The sequence below is a fragment of the Mya arenaria genome, chromosome 16 (assembly GCF_026914265.1).
Source record: "Mya arenaria isolate MELC-2E11 chromosome 16, ASM2691426v1".
NCBI classification, from domain to species: domain Eukaryota; kingdom Metazoa; phylum Mollusca; class Bivalvia; order Myida; family Myidae; genus Mya; species Mya arenaria.
The window spans coordinates 19249830-19271014 of NC_069137.1; the positions used below are offsets into that span (position 1 = coordinate 19249830).

Below are 21185 nucleotides of genomic sequence, written 5' to 3' on the forward strand. Positions count from 1 at the left end.
ATTATATAGAAACAAGTGTCTGATATATTGAAATATAAATACTTCCTATCATTTTGCGGGTAGTTTAACATCACAATTGAATATCTGATCATAAATGTATGCAGACCAACTATGACAACTAGGATAAGCTGTATGATTATGCGTTATGATTATTATCATATTTATAAATACAATTTCAGAAGCAAAATGTGTTAATTTAAATTTATAAACAAAAAAGATGACTGATGGAAAACAGATATAATCCAAAAAGCAAATTTAACATATTAATTCGAACGCTTTCGAATATTTAACATAAAAGAAATGTTAAGAATGTATATATAACTTTGGCTGAAGTCATGAGTACAAAAAAATCTGTACTATGTTTTCTGGTTATTTATAGAGGTTGATCAGTAAAATAAAAATAATACTGCTTTTCACTTTTCTTAGTGTTCTAACCATATGCGATTTCCCTGTAACATCTTCAACATCTTACTTTCAGATGGCGACATGTACAGTAGCCCTAGTCCTGCTTATTGCGATACAACACGCGTCGTCTATCGAAGGTAACCAGGACCAATGCATATCCCATTATTGACGTTTTCTCAATTTTCCTTAACTAACTAAGTCTTTAATATCGCTTAGGAAACTTCCTTAGCTAGACAATGTTATAAGAGCAGTTTAGAAACCTGTTATAAGAGATCTCAACAACTGGTTTGAATTCCCATTGAACACTCTTTTTGTAGAAGCATTCACACATTTATTAAAAGTTATAAGTGACACAGTATAGTATAAACTTGCCCCAAATAGATATAGGTTCGATAGGGATATATTATCTTTATTTTTCATTCTATATTAGTGTTAACGATACGATGTTTATCCCTCGTTCGATGTCAATAATACCTTACTGTCAGTTGCTAAAGGTTTCAAAAACAAATTCACAGAATAAAAAGGCCTATATCAATTGCACTTGAAACATTAGCTATTTCAGAATACAAACAACAGTTTAAGCCAATGAAATAGCAGGAAGGCAACCATCAACAATATGCCTCTGAAACGCACTTGATTTATTATCTTTTAACTCCATGATATTTAAATTTTCAGAATATTTTCTATTACTGTATCAAAAAAAATATTGTTTCAATTGGGTGCGAACCCAAGCCCCCGACGCCTTACTTATAAGGCCTTTAAGCAAACACAACAGTAGTAGGCTGTTTTGATTGTTTCAACAATATTTTGATCACATCACAGGTGTTAATGTCATTCAGCATAAGACGTAACATTGAAATGGAGCAATGACGCTTGTAAAGCGAACAATTTGTTGCACTGTGCTTCGCGATAAAACCCTGCATGTTCAAAACCATCAGCGAGTCCCTTTACCATACTAATACCATATATACCGCAACGAAAGGTCATTCGATTTTTCATTCTATCTGAAATATTATGTTGACCGGATGAAAGTGTTTCTTGTTCCTTTATCAAGTAAATTATGGGATAAAACGGGCATTGCTTCATTTAAAGAAGCGGAGTATGAGTTTTTAATAAATGCACTGAAAACAAATTGCAAGAACATTTATAGATTGTGTAAATGGTTTGTATAAATGTTAAAATTTATCTCCCTTCGTTACCATGTAGAATCAGTTCTTTACTAAAATATTTCCACTGTTCTGTTCATTATCATACTAGTGTGGTCTAGCATTTTAACAAGTCTTACCTTTCATGTTTGTTTATTATTAGTTGTATTTTAACGTTAAATAAGCCATATCTTAGTGGTTGAGCTTTCACATTCATTGTTGTCCGTTTATTATATTTTTACTAAACGAAGGGAAATATTTATACTCAAATTTAATTGAAATAATTAAATATAATTTTAAATCGAAGTGTACCCTTATCATTACAAAAAGACAGCTCTATTGATGAGTGAAAGCGATAAGGGATATATGAATATTTTCAAAACCACTTTTAAACCTTTCGTTTGAATACAGATACATGTTAAATCGTTTATTATTATAATGCATCACAAGTCGTGCGCAGCGAACCGACGCGATAAAATGTATCTTCCATTAATATCATTAAACACCAGTGAAACGATAAGACAAGATATGTCTCACGCCATTTGGGCGTATATCAGTCGGGTGTACTGTGCCGTTAAATTTCAGCCATGCGACCAGTAGATATAATTTTGTTACGGATTGTGAGCAAAGCTGTTAACTAATTTAAACTACTATCGAGTCAGCTTTCAGGGTAGACTCGAGCACTGCATTCAAGGCATCTGTTTATTACTGCTTCTAAGCAAAGCTTTGAAAATTGATTTAAACTACTGTCAAGCTGTGGTCATATTTATAGAGAATCTTATTGTTACTGCTTCAAAGCAAAGCTTAAGATGAAGTCATAAGCTATAATACACATACATAAACATACTCTTCTTGTCAGCCCTTCTTTATATCAAACACAAATATCTAAAACTTACGATTTAATGTCACAAACAAGTGACTACATGTTCATGCGATTCATACGATTTCATATGTATGAACCAAAATATTTACTGAATATTTGCAAAATCCTAATAGTGTCATGCACACACAACCGGTATTTTGAATTACTAACTGATTTTTATTTTGTTTTATTTTTGCAGTGTCGTATACATGCCATGAATCAGCATCAGGGCTTTTTCGACTCGCACTTCGGTTGAACAGACAAGGCGATACTCTCGTAACGGCTCTTCGGGCATACACGACTGGTGCAAATGATGTTCCAGTTCCGGGTTGGTCATGTTGTTATATATATTACAGTTAACTTGCGGTGATGACGTCAAGGTTCTTTGGGAATAGTGACTGATGGAAACTGTAACCTATTATCGGGTAGATTAAGATATACATCTTTATTTTTAAAGAAGTTAATTTATTCATTGAGTCACATTGGCGTATTTCTTGATGACGTCATGACCTTCTACGTATGCATAGCTAACTGAAACGGTAACCTAGTTCCGGATAGATAGTTATGTTGTTATATGCGTCATAAATGCACAACCATTGGGAATTTCACGCTTCTGGCATACGTAATAAATGAAATTAATGACTTACTTCGAGGATAATAATGCTGCTACATGTGAAAAACTTTCATTGACAACGTCATAGCGTTCCGGGTATACGTAATGAAAGAAATCAGTGACTAAGTTCCCTATCGGTCATTTTGTTAAATGAGTAGTTATGATAAAACAGCTGTGACTCCACGACTTTCCGGGTATACGTGATCGAAGGAATCAGTGGAATACACATTCATTGTTTTATTACGACTCTAAGCGTATATGCCATTATTTGGAATGTTGACTTGCTTCAGAATTAGATATGTGTAATTTATTGATTAAAACAGTAATGTATACAATACAGGGTTTTATCACTTCATTATTTTTGATCTGGAATGTCGTATTCAACTCTCACTCGCGGGAGGGCATATATTTATTTCACTCACATGTATTTTTGACATTTATTCAGATAACCCTGCATGTGAGGCCACTTCTCATGTCAATGGCATTTTTGAAGTAAGCACTGACATTGTGTTGGCAGACACAACGTGCGGCTTCACAAATACGGTGAGCTTACAGTTAATTTATTCCAGTGTTCCCTGAAAGTAATTTATAACTTGTTCATGTGTTTTATGTATATATGTATTATAATACAATAAAACAGTGATTTATTAGCAAAATAAAAATGGTATTTTCATCATTTTAAAAAGTGAAATAAATATATATTCGCTGTTCAAATATGTTCACCCGCTTTTATTTCCTGGTCTTACATCAGGATCACGATTTCAATTGACGTCATTTCAGAAATGCTGACTGCAAAATTGTGAAATAAACTATAATATTATACTGAATTTAATAACTTTCCTGTTCACTCATATACAACAAGTGTCTCTTAAACTTTTTTTTTTTTCAAATGGCATTGCATTATTATGAAAATAATTTTAAATTGTAAACTATACTTCTCAACTTTAAATCTTAAAACAGTTTTTTTTTTCTTCCATCAAGAACGTATTTGATGTAATGCTCTCAGTAAAAACATAACTAAAAGGTACTTTTTCCTCAAAATTATGTCTGAATTTGTTTGGATAATGAAACAATATCATTATAGTTTGAAATTATAAAAAAAACTTTCTTGTTTTGTGGTTGTTGCTTTTTAAAACAAAACACAAAACACTTGTATATTTGTATTAAAGGGGCTAGACACCAGATCATGCAATTGCAAGAAGAAAGAGGAAATTATTCAGAAACTTACATAAAACTGACATCGTTGTGTACAAAGCATTGAATTTAACTTACTGATGTATCACATCGCTTACGACACATACATCTTTTGCAGTGTTTGCGCATTTTTTTTCAATACGAAATTTACTAGGGTTCTCTACCACGTAAATACCAGTAAGTTTAAAAAAATACGTCGGTATATTTATCTGTACTCGTAAAAATATATGATTTAATTAGGGAAACCATTGTTATGTGCTACTTTAAACGAGAAAACACAGATGAAGTAGCTCGCATTGACTGGTTTCTATGTTTGTTATGAGGAAATACTGTATTTGCCGATTTTTTGACCATTTAGTGTCTAGCCCCTTTAAAGAAAAAACAAAACAAAGAAACATCCGTTTTCATTTCCAAAATCTAAACAAATTCTAAACATGCATGTATCACGAAATAGTACGTGTTTATGATATTATGTCTACTGCACTATCTTGATTTAAACACCTGGTACACTTTACACGGCACAATCATAACCCTAGTATTCACCTTTTCACAAACAAGGGCGACCCCGGACTTCCAGACTCTCTGCATACACCTTTTGTACATTCCAGTTCAGAATCATAACCCCGGTATAAAGAGCAACTTTTCACGAACTTGTGCGGAAGCAGGTCTCCAGACACTCCGCATAAACCTAGGACACTCTACAGCAAAACATAACCCCGTTCTTCAGAGCAACCTTTTACGATCTAGGGCATCGCAGGTCTCCAGACATTCCGCATACACCTATAACACTAAACAGTACATTAATATAACACCGGTCTTCAGAGCAACTGTTCACAAACAAAGATGATTGCAGACCTCCGGACACTCCGCATACATCTCATACATTCTACAGTATACAAACATAATCCCTATCTTCGGAGCAACTTCTTATGAGCAAGGGTGATCGCAGGTCTCCAGACACTCCGGAAAAACCTAGTACACTCTACAGTACCTAAAAAGAATTCCAGTCTTCAGAGCAACCTTTTACGAAATAGGGCGACCGCATGCCTACGGACACTCCGCATAAACCGTGTACATTATACAATAAAGAATCATAACCATGGATTACAGAGCAATCTTCTGCCATCTAGGGCGTCCGCGGCTCTCCAGACACTCCACATGCACCTAGTACACTCTACAGTACATAAGCATAACCCCGTCCTTAAAAGACACTTTTTACGAACTAGGGCAACCACAGGCCTACAGACACTTTGCAGAAACCTAGTACACTCAATAGTACATAAACATAAAACCTTTTACGAATAAGGGCGACCGCAGGTCTACGGACACTCCGAATAAACATTGTCCATTTTACAGTACTAAAACATAACCGTGGTCCTTCTGTCATCTGAGCGACCGCTGGTCTCCAGACACTCCGCATACACCTTATACACTCTACAGTACATAAACATAATCCAGGTCTTCAGGACAACACTTCACGAACATGGGCGATTGTAGACCTCCGGACACTCCCCGTACACCTAGTACACTATACAGTACATAAACATAATCCCTGTCTTCAGGACAACTTTTCACGAAAAAGGGCGTTTGCTGACCTCCGGACACTCCCTATACACCTAGTACACTTTACAGTACATAGACATCATCACTTCTCTGTCTTCAGGAAAACCTTTTCATGAACAAGGGCGATTGCAGACCTCCGGACACTCCGCATACAGCTATTACACTTTACAGTACAGAAACATAACCACGGTTTGCAGAGAACATTTCAAGATCTAAGGCGACCGCAGGTTTCCAGACACTCCGCATACACATAGAACACTATACAGTACATTAACTTATCCACGTTTTTCAGAGCAACCTTTCAAAAGCAAGGACTACCACAGGTCCACAGAAACTTCACCTACGCAAAGTAAACTCTTCAGTACATAAACATAACACTGGTCTTCAGAGTAACATTTCCTAAACATGGACGACCGCAAGTATACGGACACTCCGCAAACAACTAGTACAATCTGCAGTACAGAAACATAGCCCGATCTGCAGCGCAACTTTTTCCGGGAACGGGCGACCGCTGACCATACACTCAACATACACCTAGTACACTCTTCGCGAAACAAACATAACCCCGGTCTACAGAACAACTTCTCGCAAACAAGCGCGGTTACAGACCTCTGGATCCTCCACATACACCTAGTACACTCTTCGCGAAACAAACATAGCCCCGGTCTACAGAACAACTTCTCGCAAACAGGCACGGTTACAGACCTCTGGATCCTCCACATACACCTAGTACACTCTTAACTGTTGGGCTGCACTTATATTATCCAGCCCAAATGCGTTAATACTCCGATTTTGACATCAATCATGATTTGACATGATTTGACAATTACTAAATACACCTCTCATTATTACAGGGTAGCGAGTACATGTTTCTGTTTCGAGCCGAAGGGACTATACAATATTACACATTGAAATGTGATACGGATTCTCTTATAGCAAATGGAGTGTCATCCGCAGAGTTCCAGACCACGTAAGTTGTTTTCTTAATCGGCCAAATACAACTAAATATGAAAACAATAGTAAAACATGATGCTCTTAAATAAAATTCCTCATTTTAGTCTGAACAATATTTAAAAGAATATAATTACATAATTCATATAATAAAATAGTATTTTACAGGAGTAATTTGTCTACTTAAGATCGTCCGAGAAACTGCGCCTACACAATTTAAAAGAAAATCAGGAAGAATGTGTACATGCTGTTTATGTTGGTTCTTAAACGTTTCACAATTTTTTTCTGTAAAAAGAACACGAATGATCAGAATTTAGAAAAAGTGTTGTGTTAGTCTGAAGTAATACTTAAACTTCGGACCATTCGTTCTCTAGGCCCGTGCTCAATCCATAATGAATCCGGTTAATGTTACAGGGCTGTGAAGTCTAACCTGCTCCATCGAGCTAACCCCCTCGGGGTCAGCTTTCAGGTGAATGAATTTTATAGGTATATATACAATGTATGACTTTGTATTGCCAGATGACCCCATAATCCTGTGATATTAATTGATATGAGTTAATATGAAGATAATTGACATGTTCAACCTCGTTTAAGAGAATATATTTATATACATTCAAATTTATTTTCGTTTGAATTTATAACTATATATGTATATTCATAATTATTTCCGTTTTAATACTTCACTTGCTTGCATGAGAGTTATGAATTAGACTTATGCAGTGCATGCTATTATTAGGCAGGGAATACCGATTCTCAACTTTGCTTCTTAAGGACTTATTTTTTTACTTACGGTTTCATTACAAAGACCTGTGGTCGTGGTGACGAAATGCTGTTTTGTGCAGTACGATATATGAACCTTATCATTTGACACGAAAGATAAACATGAAATAAAAGTAACCTTCTTTGTTTTGCGTAGGTCGTTGAAGCAGATGGAAGCTACGTGCCAACGAATAATGTTTACATTGGCCAAGACATTAAGCTTAGGCTAATCCTTAACAAAGGCGCTGAAAGTTTTGGTAAGTGACAACAGTTTAAGGTAAAGCTTTTATCTTTAAATAATCAGTGTAGAAAAGACAGTTAGCTCACTAAGGTATTGGACTATTTCATGAAATCCATTTCAACCGTTTCATTCCATGATTTCCATGTGTTTGGTTCGCTTTTTCAGGACCTGACAATTGGGGATATATTTTTCACACAGCAATCTCAAAGGACTTTGAGGAAGATGCAGAACTTCTGCTACAAATATTCACTCCAGGACTGGGCACAGAGGTCAAGGTCGAAGGGCAATTGCCTACGTCGGAATTTACCTGTTACGCAAAGGTGAAGAGGGATGATGCGGTAAGATCCTAATTATTCTATAAATTCTGAATATTCTTACCAAAACTCTAATATCTTAAATGCATGCAACCTCCATTTAAAAAAAACAAAGTTGCATGTCTTCATGTCATGACTGAGTGTGAGTCACTCGCTAATTAATGAAATGAGCATGATAACTGTACCAAGACAGCCACATGTAGGCTGTACACTAACCTCGACAAATGAAGTCATAGACTAATGTTCCTGTAAATGGTAACGCCCATGTTGTGACATGTTTCAAAGTTTCAAAGTACATTACACTTTCAAAGTTTAACAGACATTTATTTATTTATCTTAATACCAAGTTCTAAAACCATTTTTTGTTTTTTGTCTTAAGTCAGTCAATATTGTGTGTAGAATTTCTTTGATCATTGTTATATTATTTTAATTACAAGTTTTGTTTAGAGTGTTTCATATACACCGACATAGATATGAATTCATATGAAACGACAATAAATATGTTATGGAATATTCATAAAACTGTGACTGAAATAACAAATCAAGCAATAACACCAGGAAGTTAATGATTGATAGTTTTTTAACCAGTCCATTTTAACACTGTTTTCAATCTTTCAAACTTTGCATTTATTATTTGCAACATCTTTTTGTAAGGTCATGCTCGATAACGATGCATTATACAGGCAAATATTATAAATATCATATTCATTACTTCAAAGTTTTAATATACTGTACAGATATCGCTAAATTCATTTGAATATATATATTTATATAAAAAGATGATTATTTTAGGTTGAAATATCCATACCGAAGGCCTATGCCGATGCGTCTAGTGCAACATTAACCGAATGGGTCACTTCAGGTGGCGGGATCAAAGTGACTTCATTTCATGACCGCATAGGTGTTAAGGTATGCTAGTAAAATACAGAGGATAAAACCCATTACTTTTGCTTGTCCGTGTTCGTGTTGTGATATTTTACGCTTTGCTTTTCGTAAAGATAAAAGTGGTAAAATGGAATAAAAACCCCGCTTTTTATCGATGAAGTTAATGGTTGTATTCCCACTAGTGGTACGTTAGCATGTGTTTAAAGTGTGCCATTAAAAGGATATATACCAAAGCCGCTCGTGTAAGATAGGTTCATCCCGACTCGGTAAACCTCGTTTCCGCTAAACACCCTACGCTCGGGTCGGAATGAACCTATCTTACACTCTCTCCATGGAAGATACTTATAATCTTCACAGTGCATACACAATACTTTATATTATATAGCTTGCACGAAATTGATTAATCGAAGGCCAGAACTTCATAAAGCTTGCAAACACGTTAGAATTATTCATAGACGTGGGCAGATTTTACTTCAATATAATTACTAAAGTGATATAATGATTAAAGACTTGCGTAGAGGTGTTTATATAGTGATGATAACCTTTAACGTGATATTGACTTTAAATTCTACCGTTCAGCTATATAGAACCTCTGTATCAGCCTTTAGTTGTTTACATTGTTTTAATCAAGGTTATCCATAGACGACCTGGGACCACTCTGGATGCAGGTCGGGTAGTCCTACCAGACGATGCAATCGCAACCTTGGCCATTGGTTCAACATATGTCTACAGTTTACACAACTCAAACGGTACACGTTTAATTTACTAGAACCAGCGTCAACTAACCATGAACAAAGTGAAGCCGTACGAAAAGTTTGTAATTGTAGCTACTGGTTTCACGATATCAAGAATATGCAATGTTCTCTGTTCAATATTTTAGATTCATAAATAAATCACGATTTCAATATTTCATTTCAATAAATTCTCAATATCATGATTTGAATTCGATCAATTCACCATTTCATTAATTTAAGATTTTGACGTCATGAATTCACAGGTTAGTGGTTTTTACTTTCAAACATATATATCAAATTATTCATGAATTCACTATTTCTGGATTTAACCATTTCACGATATCATTTTTCTTATTTCAGGTAGTAATAATGTCAAAAGTAATACTTTTTTGTGATGTTAGGCAAATAATACATTGAAAAATACAGAGCCCTGTTGTCAAACATATATTGTTTCAGAATCATATAAAACGTGTGTATTATAATATGCTTGATTCATTACAAAATATATATTAGCAACCTTCTGAGTATGTTTTTATCACAATTTACTTTTTCGATATTAATTTTTCACCAATTCAATAGTTGATCAATAATTCGCTTTGATGAGTGTATTTGCATATTTTGATTCCTTTTATCTTACAGCTCAACAGGCACAATTTGGACTTGTAGCGTTTGAGGACACAACAACAATCACTATAAACTACAATGAGTATACAGTCAGTACGGAGGTGAGATAACGTTCAACCTCAGCTTAAACTTAAACAGCTCATTGTGCTCTCGTCTTGATCTCTCGACGGAACAAATTCGAGTTCATTTTGCAGATGACAATATGCACACGTAGAGTAAACCCAATCACGATTAATTCAACAATTGTTTCATAGCAAATTTTCAACTTTTAACAAAGGATATGACCGTGGCCGGTTTTTCTACACAATCGTGGAAGGCCCTCTAAACTCTGTGAATGTGGAGGAACTGGTAGCGCCCAATCTCATGAACCGCTAGTGAAAACGGAACAAAAAAGCCGATGACTATAGACAAATTTGTTGCTTGTCTCAATGACTTGAAATTGTTCTGGTATTTAAATCAATTTGTTTATGACCCTACGGCTATACATTTGAGATGTTTAAGGTATATTAAGGTATATTAAATTGGTTATGACTTCACTATTACAACACACGAACTACATTTCATATTAAAGGCGCACAATATAAGTTGATGAATATTTATTTATCATTTTCATGCATTATTGTGTTTAAAAATAAAAAAAATGCATTTGCTAAAGGTTCAGATAAAAAACAATTTAGCGATTGTTGGTGCTGTTTTATGTGAAGAATTTATGACCACGCAGCTACATTAAAAAACATAATATTTTTAATATGTTCCTAAATTATATGTTTTTAATCATTAATGACAATTAAACATGACATTACATTAAAATATTTTTTTTACATCAACCTATATTGTGCATCTTTAAAAGAACAACTTATATATACACATTAATTCATGAAGACAATAACATACACGACAGATATTTTATTTCATGATTATGTTTGAATATTTCAATACTGGAATGAAGATTTTGATATATGTTTTCAAGTTTACGCTAGAAAATTGTTGCACTGTCCTTGTAGTGCCTAACATTATTATGTTTCTGAATGTGTTTTACTATAAATTTTCACAAGACACAGTACAATACGTTACTATTTAAAGTAGCAAATGTTATAATATAAACTAATTAACACCTGCAACGGTATAACGTACGCAACTATTTAAAGTAAATGTTATCATAATAACTACTAAAAACTGGCTACAGTAAAAAAAAAAACGCTACTATTTAAAGTAACAAATGTACTTATGTCAACTACTTAACACAAGCCACAGTAGAATATGCTACTATTTAAAGTTTAATATTTACAGAGGTCAACTAGTAAACACTAGCCACAGTAAAAAAGCCACTATTTAGACAAAACAAATGTACTTATGTCAACTACCTAACAATAGCCACAGTGAAATACGCTACTGTATAAAGTAGCGAATGAACTTATGTTAACTAGTTAACACTAGCAATAGTAAAATACGTTACTATTTAAAGAAACAAATGTACTTATGTAAACTACTTACCACTTGCCAGAGTAAAATACGCTACTATTTAAAGTAACACATTTACAGAGGTCAACTTGTTAACACTAGCAACAGTAAAAAAGCCGCTATTTAGAGAAACAAATGTACTTATGTCAACTACCTAACAATAGCCACAGTGAAAACGGCTACTGTATAAAGTAACAAATGTACTTATGTCAACTATTTAACGCTAGCCACAGTAAAACACATTGACATTTAAAGTAGCACATGTACTTCTGTCAAATAGATAACATTTGCCACAATAAAACACGCTGATATATAAAGTAGCAAATGTATTTATATGAGCTATTAAACACTGGCAGCGGTAACATATGTTACTATTTAATGTAAAAACAATTATACAATGTCAAAAATGCTATTATTTAAAGTAACAAACGTGATAGAATTTATCATTAGCCCCAGTAACTAATGTGATAATATGTTTTCCATTCCTTCTGACAGACCATTGAAGGTGCTCCTGCTAGCGGTCCAACCGATACCGTTTCTTTAGACGAATACCAGGTTTTAATGATGAAAGGAGGATCCACCATTGGTGAAATCATACTAGAAGGAGACAGTAAGTCTGATAGCAGAGGAGGGAGGGGCGTGGTGAAACCATGTCTTCGATTTTTTTCAGGAGGCGTGGTGAAACCATAGCTTCGTACTTTCTCAGAAGACGTGGTAAAACCATGTCTTCTTCATTTCTCAGGGGGCGTTGCGAAACCGTGTCTTCTTTTTTTCGCAGGGGTATGGCTAAACCATATCAAATGTTCAGGTTCTTCCCGCAACTGGGTCAATATGTATCGTCACAAATAAGTATATAAACAAGAAATACTATCTTGTGTAGCACCAGTGTGGTTTCCCATAATTTTGTTAATGGGGTCAGGGTCCCGTTTTAATACGATACTTAATCGAAAACGTTACGCTGCTTAAGGATGCTCGGAGTCACCCTTAATAGTACGGGCAGAATATATCCGCAAAATATTCATGTGATTGTTTATTGCAGTGATAAGCCTAAGAATTTACGATCTTAAGCCATGCAATCGTTATTGAAACGGTGACCAGGGCCCGTATAAATGTCAAAATACCGACAAAATGCCTGAATTTTCTATATTATATTTTCAATCAGAGAAAGAATGCAAAACCCGGGTTTGAATTACAGGTGAATTATTGATATTATTATATCAACGAGGACCAAAATCGAGTTACTACCCCTGCCACGGACCACACGAGATTTAGTACTCTTGTCAAAGCCCTTAATTCTGATCAATGTAATCCGAACATGAGTTTTAGTCCTATTCTATGTTATATAGTTTATATCAATGGCATCCTCACGTGAGCTCTTTCTCTTCTTATATAAATAAATTACATACATAGAAGTGCACACGAATAAGTAAGCTCACCCGACAATTTTCAATTATGCTTACCAATGAGGTCTATTATATATTTCGACTACACGTGAATTTTTAACTCTTGTTAAAAACTCAAAATCATATCAATGTAAACTATATGCGTATTATTACTCTTGTCAAAGCCATATAATTCATATCAATGATGTCCACACTAGAATTGTTACTCTAGTCAACGCCTCATAATTCATATTAATGAGGACAGGAACAATGTGAATTATTATCTTGTCAAAGCCAGAAAATTCATGCCAATGAGGACAACGTTTGCAATATTACTCTTGTCAAGGCCAATTAATTCATATCAATGAAGACCACGTGAATTATTACTCTAATCAAAGTCACATTATTCTTATAAATGATGATCAAATTTGAACTTTTACTCTTCTTAAAGTCATGTAATATATATACTTGAGGAAAAGACATAAATTATTTCCCTTGTTAAAGCCACAAAATCATAACAATTAGGACCATATTTGAATTATTTCTTTTGTCAAAGCCGCATTATTAATATCGATAAGGGGACTACACCTGGATAATGTACCGTGTTAAATTTCAATGAATTATAGTTATTTCGACCAGACAGGATTTTATCCCCTGTTAAAGCCAAAGTATTTATTCCCATGATGACCTCAGGTTGATTATAACTCTTGCCATAGCGCTATGTATATAAATGAGGACAAAGGGTGGGATATTCCTTATAATCATATCAATTGGGATTATTTAAGTCATTTTAACCAATATGACAATTTATTGCCAACATACTGACCAATACGTTTGGAATTAATGCAACTCATTTATTCTTCCATAACAATTACAAGCACTTGTAGTATATAATTATCCCCACTACCATTGACATATGCTGTTGTTACTTCAGAACCCTTCGGTGTCTTCATGGAAAGTGATTTTACCGTCGCTTCACCGGTCAATGCTGTAGGATTACAGGTAAGGCCTAAAATGCCTATGTTAAGTGCAACTACACTCTACCTGCCAAATATCCTTGGTCATAGAGGCATTTTTCCTACTCATTATAATAAAATCATCCAATTTTCCATTTTGAAGTTGTTGTTGACCATGACATCAATTTGTGTTGATTGAAATTAATACAGGTTTAGTATTTTAGGCTAAAGGTTAGGGTCAACGCTATGGTTTCGTATTAAAAACAATATACCGTAAATATCATGGTAAGCAATTTTGACTTGCGTTGATGTTTTGACTCGATTTAAAAGAATCAAACCGTGTCTCTTCTCTACCTTTCTATTTTCAGGCCTCAGATATTTATTAGGTCTAATTAAGTAGTAATCGTATTCCGTTCTCGAGTGTTTATCCAATCTCCTACACAGTGATCTCCCCTGACAAGCAGAATACATATCTAAACATTCATGAACATGTTATTTAAGAAAGGTTATCGACATCATACTTGTGTAAAAGAGTTGTCAACAATTATAGCGCTGTATACAATCGGTTATATGTAATATATACAATGGATTAAATGTATGTTTGACCCTCAACATGATTCTTACAAACTTTCAATTCATCATGAGTGAATATCGCCATAAGCTACTTTGTTTTCTTCCGCTTGAATGGGAATAACATGATTAATAATTTTCTTGCATCTTAAACAACAGACATATTTGATAAAACATGACGAAATTGAATTGTCTACTTATATCTCCAAACACGAGTGGATAGTTGTTGATATTGAGCAGTTATACAACAACTAAAACTGGCGTCAAATAGCTTCTAATTATTTATATATTTAATAATCGATCGTACTATTCTAAAATACTACAGCTGAATTCACACAGTGTTATACATTGCAATATTATCATATTACGCCTTATTGTCTTTTTTACCGTGGAGCATTGAATTCTGAATCACCGACTACATGACCGGAACTCTTTACCTGGTATGCACGCAAGATCAAAGGAATCTGATTATACTAGCTTGAAATGATACTTTATATGGGGTCCCCATTTCAACCATAGGTTTTTTATATTTATAAAGTAAAAACTTACTATCATTATTAAAATTAATTTCAGTTCTTACCAAAACACACAGCTGCTAAGCGGTTTGTTCTACCATTTCCCAGCAGCTACATGTTCGAGTACGAGTTTGATGATCCCGTAAATGACCAAGGATACACCATTGAAAATCCAGGTAAGATACGATATATTCAGATAACAGACGGACACATATTATAAGATAATATCATATTCAGTTAGGGTCGCACAATAAATATATGTGGCTACGTGTATGCACTGGCGGCAAGACATACTGTATGTTTTACAGCAATGACACAACCAAAGTATTTTACTGCTGTTCATGACCTTGCACAATGAATTGTTTTATAAGAGGGTCAAATGTGACACTAGCAATGTAAGCGGCTTCATGTAGTGCTCTTGCAAGATCTATTGCATTATTACCAGCGCAAAAGTAAATCGAACAATATATGTGGCTACCTTTCATAACCCAGCAAGTCCGTTGCATTTAAGAGGCTCAAATGTATTATTTTATCATAGGTGCAACAGTGACACGAGCAGAAGGTGCACCGGTGTTTGTAGAGGGAGATTTGAACGGTGCATCGGATGCGCTTGAAATAATCTCAGCCAACCCAATACATGTTCACGGAATTGTTCCAAGTAAGTTTTGGAACACATTTACATTTCTATATTATTATTGTTTTTTTAGGGGTTATGATGAAGAAATTTAAACATATCTAATAATTGCTTTTTGAATCATTTGAATCGCATCGGGTTTGGTCATTATTTTTAACACAACTCCTAAAAGTATGTATAATGCCATTTTGGAAGGAGAACATCACGTACAGTTCATTACATTGAGTATTATAAGATTACCAATACTGCTCTTAGATCCGGATTTGTGTTCGATAATCGAGTGGACATTTGAAGATTTGGATTTTTTGAGGCACCAGTCTTTTAATATATGCATTACGGCTTTAAATTACATTATAACATGATATACTAGCTGACAAAATCAAACTACATGTTTGAAGGAAAATAAACAAGCGTCTCCAACTTCAATATTATTGGCCAACAGTCAGTTAAAAACCTGAGAATAACCATTATGTTTGCACATGAAAGCGATATAATAGTATATTGAAATTATTGACCAGATTTTGTCCAATTAGCTTTTTAGGCTCCTCTTTAACAAAATCATAGAGTTAACCAATTATTGGCAGAAATTGCTTTTGCGAATAGTTGGCAATAATTTACTTGAATGTTTCATTTAAAACATCATATTATGATGCTAAAATATGTTTTTGTCTGAATTTTAATATCCTTTTATTCATTATATTTATAAACTTATTTTAAGTATTAACTGATCTACACGATATGTTTATTTTCAAAATTACAAGATAAATAAGTTGACTACATTTTTATGTGTTAATGGACCACTCACTAAATAGTGAATATCCCCGTTGAACCACACACTTATTATTTGTACTGCCTCCTCCTTGAGCGAGATAATGTAAATCTTCTTCGTTAACTTTACAAACGTTTATGCAAGCGAATGGAAGATAACATCAGCGATGCAAAATAATAAATAACGCTTATGCACAAACACCTTTATAACCTTCGTACATGTCCATACCATTTTATAGTGTGTTTTTTTAAAATAAAACACCTTCCGATTGTTAAAATGGAGAGCAGTTTTTTACAGTATTGATATTTACCAATACCGTATGGGAAATGTTGCATTTATAATGTGATTGAGGTATACTCATAGTTATAATCAAATGATTACTCGTGAAATATGCTGTTTTACTGTATGCCACATTTGTGCTTCAGCTCAATCCATACAAGCTGGTAATGGTCGAGCGGGCTTTGTTCTTCCCTCACTTGAACAGTGGTCCTCTAGACAACATTTCTACGCGATGGAAGGAAAGAAATACGATCTTATTTTCGTCTCTCACAAAGGCGACATGGATGATATAAAGGTAGAAATAATAAACGTTATTTTGCTATTGCTTTGTTTGAAGCAATAACTACAAATTTGAACTACAGGGACAATCGTAGTAATTTACAATATTATAATGGCAACGAGAGACACACAACAATTACCAAACAATAAAGATAGGCAAAATATGAATCATAAACGTATTATCTCAGAAACCGTTTAACCCGGGCTTCAAGCCAAAATAGCATTTTTTCATCCTTTTCGAAACAGCTCGAATCTCGATTTCATTGTTTAGAACCGGGACCTTAACTATTCCGGTGATAGTATTGTTCAATTACACTGGCTTGCTCAGTCTTTCTAAGGTTTGACCTATTGACATAATTTTTCCCCATGTGACCTAGTTTAAGACTATACATGAAAAATGGAGCGGATATATTGTTCCCAAGATTTCTCTAAGATTTGACCTATTTTTTCTAGCTTTTTACGCCATACGATTTCAATTCTATCAAGGGGAGCAATCTTACAACAGTTTGAAAAGGTCTAACAAATCAATACAAGAATTTGTCTCCGGACATGATTTTTAAATATTTGACCTAATGACCTAGTGTCTGACCTCATATGACCCAGTTTTAAAATTGTGAGTGATTTTATCAATTCATAGATTTTGACTTAGTTTCATAAGTATAGGACCTGGAATATTGCCCAGTTTATGTTCCCAAATTGTTTTTTTAAGATTTGATCTTGGTTTTGACCATGTGTTACCCACTTTCAAAATTCGGTTATATTTTATCAAGTGTAACATTATATTGGACAATATTGGACCAAATAAAATGCATCTACTTTGTTCCAAGGCTTTTCTTAGACTTGACTTATTGACCTAGTTCTTCACCCCATGTCACCCACTTCTACCCAAGTTTGAACATAATTCAACCGATCCCTCTCCGAATTCCCAAATAACCACCTTAACCTAATGAACCTACCCCCGAAGCACCCGTACGTGCACCTGGATGGACGTATGGACAGAAAGATGTATGGGCAGAATGACGGTCGGATGGGCAACACCAGAAATTATCCCAAATATATCCCTCTCCCAAAACCTTTTATTCGGTGGGGAATAAAAAATATAAATCTGATTTGATTTTAGAGCATGTTGATCTAATCATAATGTCAGTATTCCAACGAGTAAGAACGCTTCTAGTGTACAATTTATCAAGTTTTCATTCATAAGGCAAGTACTGTTATGCTTTTAAAAAAACTATTTCTTAAGAATACTGAGCAAACATGTTTTCAAACGTACGCATAAGAAAATGCGATTTTAAAAAGGTAACATGTTGGGAGTTTTGTTGTTGTTTTTTGTCACAATCAGATTTCATTAAATAATTTAACATGCACGCCATGTGACTTATTTCTTTCTTAATATCCATTTAAACAAACTTTCCGATAGGATTTTGCAAGGTAAGTTGTTTTATATCGAAAATATAACAACTTGATTCAGGTGAATATTTATTTATTGCCGGATATTGTACATTAGGAATGTATGGTTTTTCATCGAGCTATGACATAAAGTATGTCTTGCTTTTTAACGAGCTTTAAAATAAGCTACAAAGGCTATATAACTTATGACCAAGCTATGACATATGTTTTTCGAAGGTGTTAATTTCCAAACAAATGCATAAGTAACCTTTAAGTTTGTTGAGATTAGGAATTGTCATTTTGGAATTCATCGATGTTGTTGTTGTTTCTTTTCAAAGATCAAGCTTGGGTCCATCACAACCTCTTTCATTGGCTCTACTTTGAGTTCACAGACCGGCTTCTCCAAGACAGAAGTAACGCGAGTAATGGGTAAGTTTGTCTTTTTGCCAACGGTGTATTTATGAAAGTATAAGACCAGATTAGAGATATATTTTTTCCTATAATGGGTCATGCTATATATGACATATGGAGATAAAAAACAGTACATGAATACTTTAATTAAGGTAACAGATGTCCGAATAAGCTTGTCATTTTATCAGGCCAAAAGAGATAATGTTTAATGTTCGTGCCTGATGTATATAATTGTGTTACTAATTGAAAGTTAATGCAGATTGTATTTTTGATATATATTTCAACTGAAATTTGACATACATCGATCAAAGTTAAAGCGTTAATCACACACAATGCAAAGTGGATGTTGGTTGGTAAAATAGATGTCAGTGCACTTTGAAAATTTATATTGAAATTAATACAAATCGCAACACGTTTCGCCGCTTCAAGGGACAATACAAACTGGAAATCCATTTTATCGGTGTTCTTTGTCGGTATTTGATAATTAACTTCGTAATTAATAATGGGTATTGAAATAACTAATCATGATCATTTATTGTAATAATTCCGATCGAAACATTCGCCATGTGTCATAAACATAATTCTTTGATGAGGACTTACATGGGGCAATCGTGTGATTTAATACGCGATCTATTAGAATGTCACAGCTGACTTTAATAGTGGAAGTGTCAGTGACAGGGAATAGTGACCGTCAACTACTGCCAAAATGTTTTCATGGAATCAAAGATTAGGTGATACAACTTCGGTGGATTAGAAGACTGATTTGAATGACTAAAATGGCAGTTTTTGTTCAGTACCACTGAATATGTGTCGTCGAATGTTTTTAAGCACAGTTAATTGTTTAACGAGTGTTTACATTGTTTCAATCTGACAACCTAGCGAAATATAATAATATATTCAATCACCGTTGCAAAGCCGATTCAGTAATGCCGTTGAGAATGAATAACATATCGTAAAACTAACCCAAAAATAAGCGAACCGCGAAAATTTGGAAACCGAAGAGAACTTACACTTACGAATTGTGTTCATATATTATTTTCAGGCGAAACCGATCCGTCTAGGTTCGAATATTACGAACATTCAGATTTCCAAGTGACTAACACTGACGACTATCGGACTGAATGTGGCCTGGTCGAGTTTCAAGGTAGGAAACAGTTTATAATTTTCGTTAAACTGTTATTTTAACGAAACAAACGCGACATCCCTGTTAGGTATGGTATGCATCGTTCTGATGTCCTGCTCATCACTTATGTTGCAAATATAAAAACTGCCGAGCATATCCGATTGTTTACAGATATAACATGAGCGTTTATTTTACGTCTTGCCTGAATGTAGATTATATTGTATATTGTTTCATTTCTATATTGTTCCATTTCACAGCAGCATAACCCACCTATACTTGAACATAGATTCCATTTGTATATTGGTCCATTTCGCAGCTTATATAATTGACCATTACATGAATATAGATTCCATTTGTATATTGTTCCATTTTGCACGTTTATATTATTGACCATTACATGAATACAGATTCAATTTGTTTATTGTTCCATTTTGCAGGTTTATATAATTGACCATTACATGAATATACATTCCATTTGTATATTGTTCCATTTTGCAGGTTTATATAATTGACCATTACATGAATATAGATTCCATTTGTATATTGTTCCATTTTGCACGTTTATATAATTGACCATTACATGAATACAGATTCCATTTGTATATTGTTCCATTTTGCAGGTTTATATAATTGACCATTACATGAATATACATTTCATTTGTATATTGTTCCATTTTGCAGGTTTATATAATTGACCATTACATGAATATAGATTCCATTTGTATATTGTTCCATTTTGCACGTTTATATAATTGACCATTACATGAATACAGATTCCATTTGTATATTGTTCCATTTTGCAGGTTTATATAATTGACCATTACATGAATATACATTCCATTTGTATATTGTTCCATTTTGCAGGTTTATATAATTGACCATTACATGAATATAGATTCCATTTGTATATTGGTCCATTTCGCAGCTGTACATTACCGACCCTTACCCGAATATAAATTGCATTTGTATATTGTTCCCTTTCGCAGCAGCACCTAAACTTCCAATACCAGAATAAAGATTGTATTTGTTTACTTTTCCATTTCGCAGCAGCACCTAACCGCCCGTTTATGCTGATTATATTTGAGAAGACCGATGCCGGTGTGCTTCATGAAGCCTACTTGCCATTT

The 21185-nt window shown here is 34.2% G+C and overlaps 1 protein-coding gene across 1 annotated transcript in view; it reads left to right on the plus strand.

The window, feature by feature from the left end:
• Positions 1 to 467: 467 nt before the first annotated feature.
• Positions 468 to 21185, plus strand: part of LOC128221466 (uncharacterized) — a 28873-nt gene continuing 8155 nt past the window's right edge. The window contains exons 1-18 of the mRNA XM_052930073.1: positions 468 to 542; positions 2612 to 2740; positions 3471 to 3568; positions 6637 to 6752; positions 7148 to 7202; positions 7650 to 7749; positions 7899 to 8071; positions 8840 to 8956; positions 9564 to 9681; positions 10306 to 10391; positions 12247 to 12361; positions 14068 to 14135; positions 15233 to 15350; positions 15713 to 15832; positions 17003 to 17151; positions 18863 to 18953; positions 19978 to 20079; positions 21106 to 21185. The exon at positions 21106 to 21185 is cut by the window's right edge and continues 27 nt beyond it. Of these exons, the coding sequence (XP_052786033.1) occupies positions 479 to 542; positions 2612 to 2740; positions 3471 to 3568; positions 6637 to 6752; positions 7148 to 7202; positions 7650 to 7749; positions 7899 to 8071; positions 8840 to 8956; positions 9564 to 9681; positions 10306 to 10391; positions 12247 to 12361; positions 14068 to 14135; positions 15233 to 15350; positions 15713 to 15832; positions 17003 to 17151; positions 18863 to 18953; positions 19978 to 20079; positions 21106 to 21185 (1899 nt within the window). The 5' untranslated portion in view covers positions 468 to 478. The remainder of the gene's footprint in view (positions 543 to 2611; positions 2741 to 3470; positions 3569 to 6636; positions 6753 to 7147; positions 7203 to 7649; positions 7750 to 7898; positions 8072 to 8839; positions 8957 to 9563; positions 9682 to 10305; positions 10392 to 12246; positions 12362 to 14067; positions 14136 to 15232; positions 15351 to 15712; positions 15833 to 17002; positions 17152 to 18862; positions 18954 to 19977; positions 20080 to 21105) is intronic.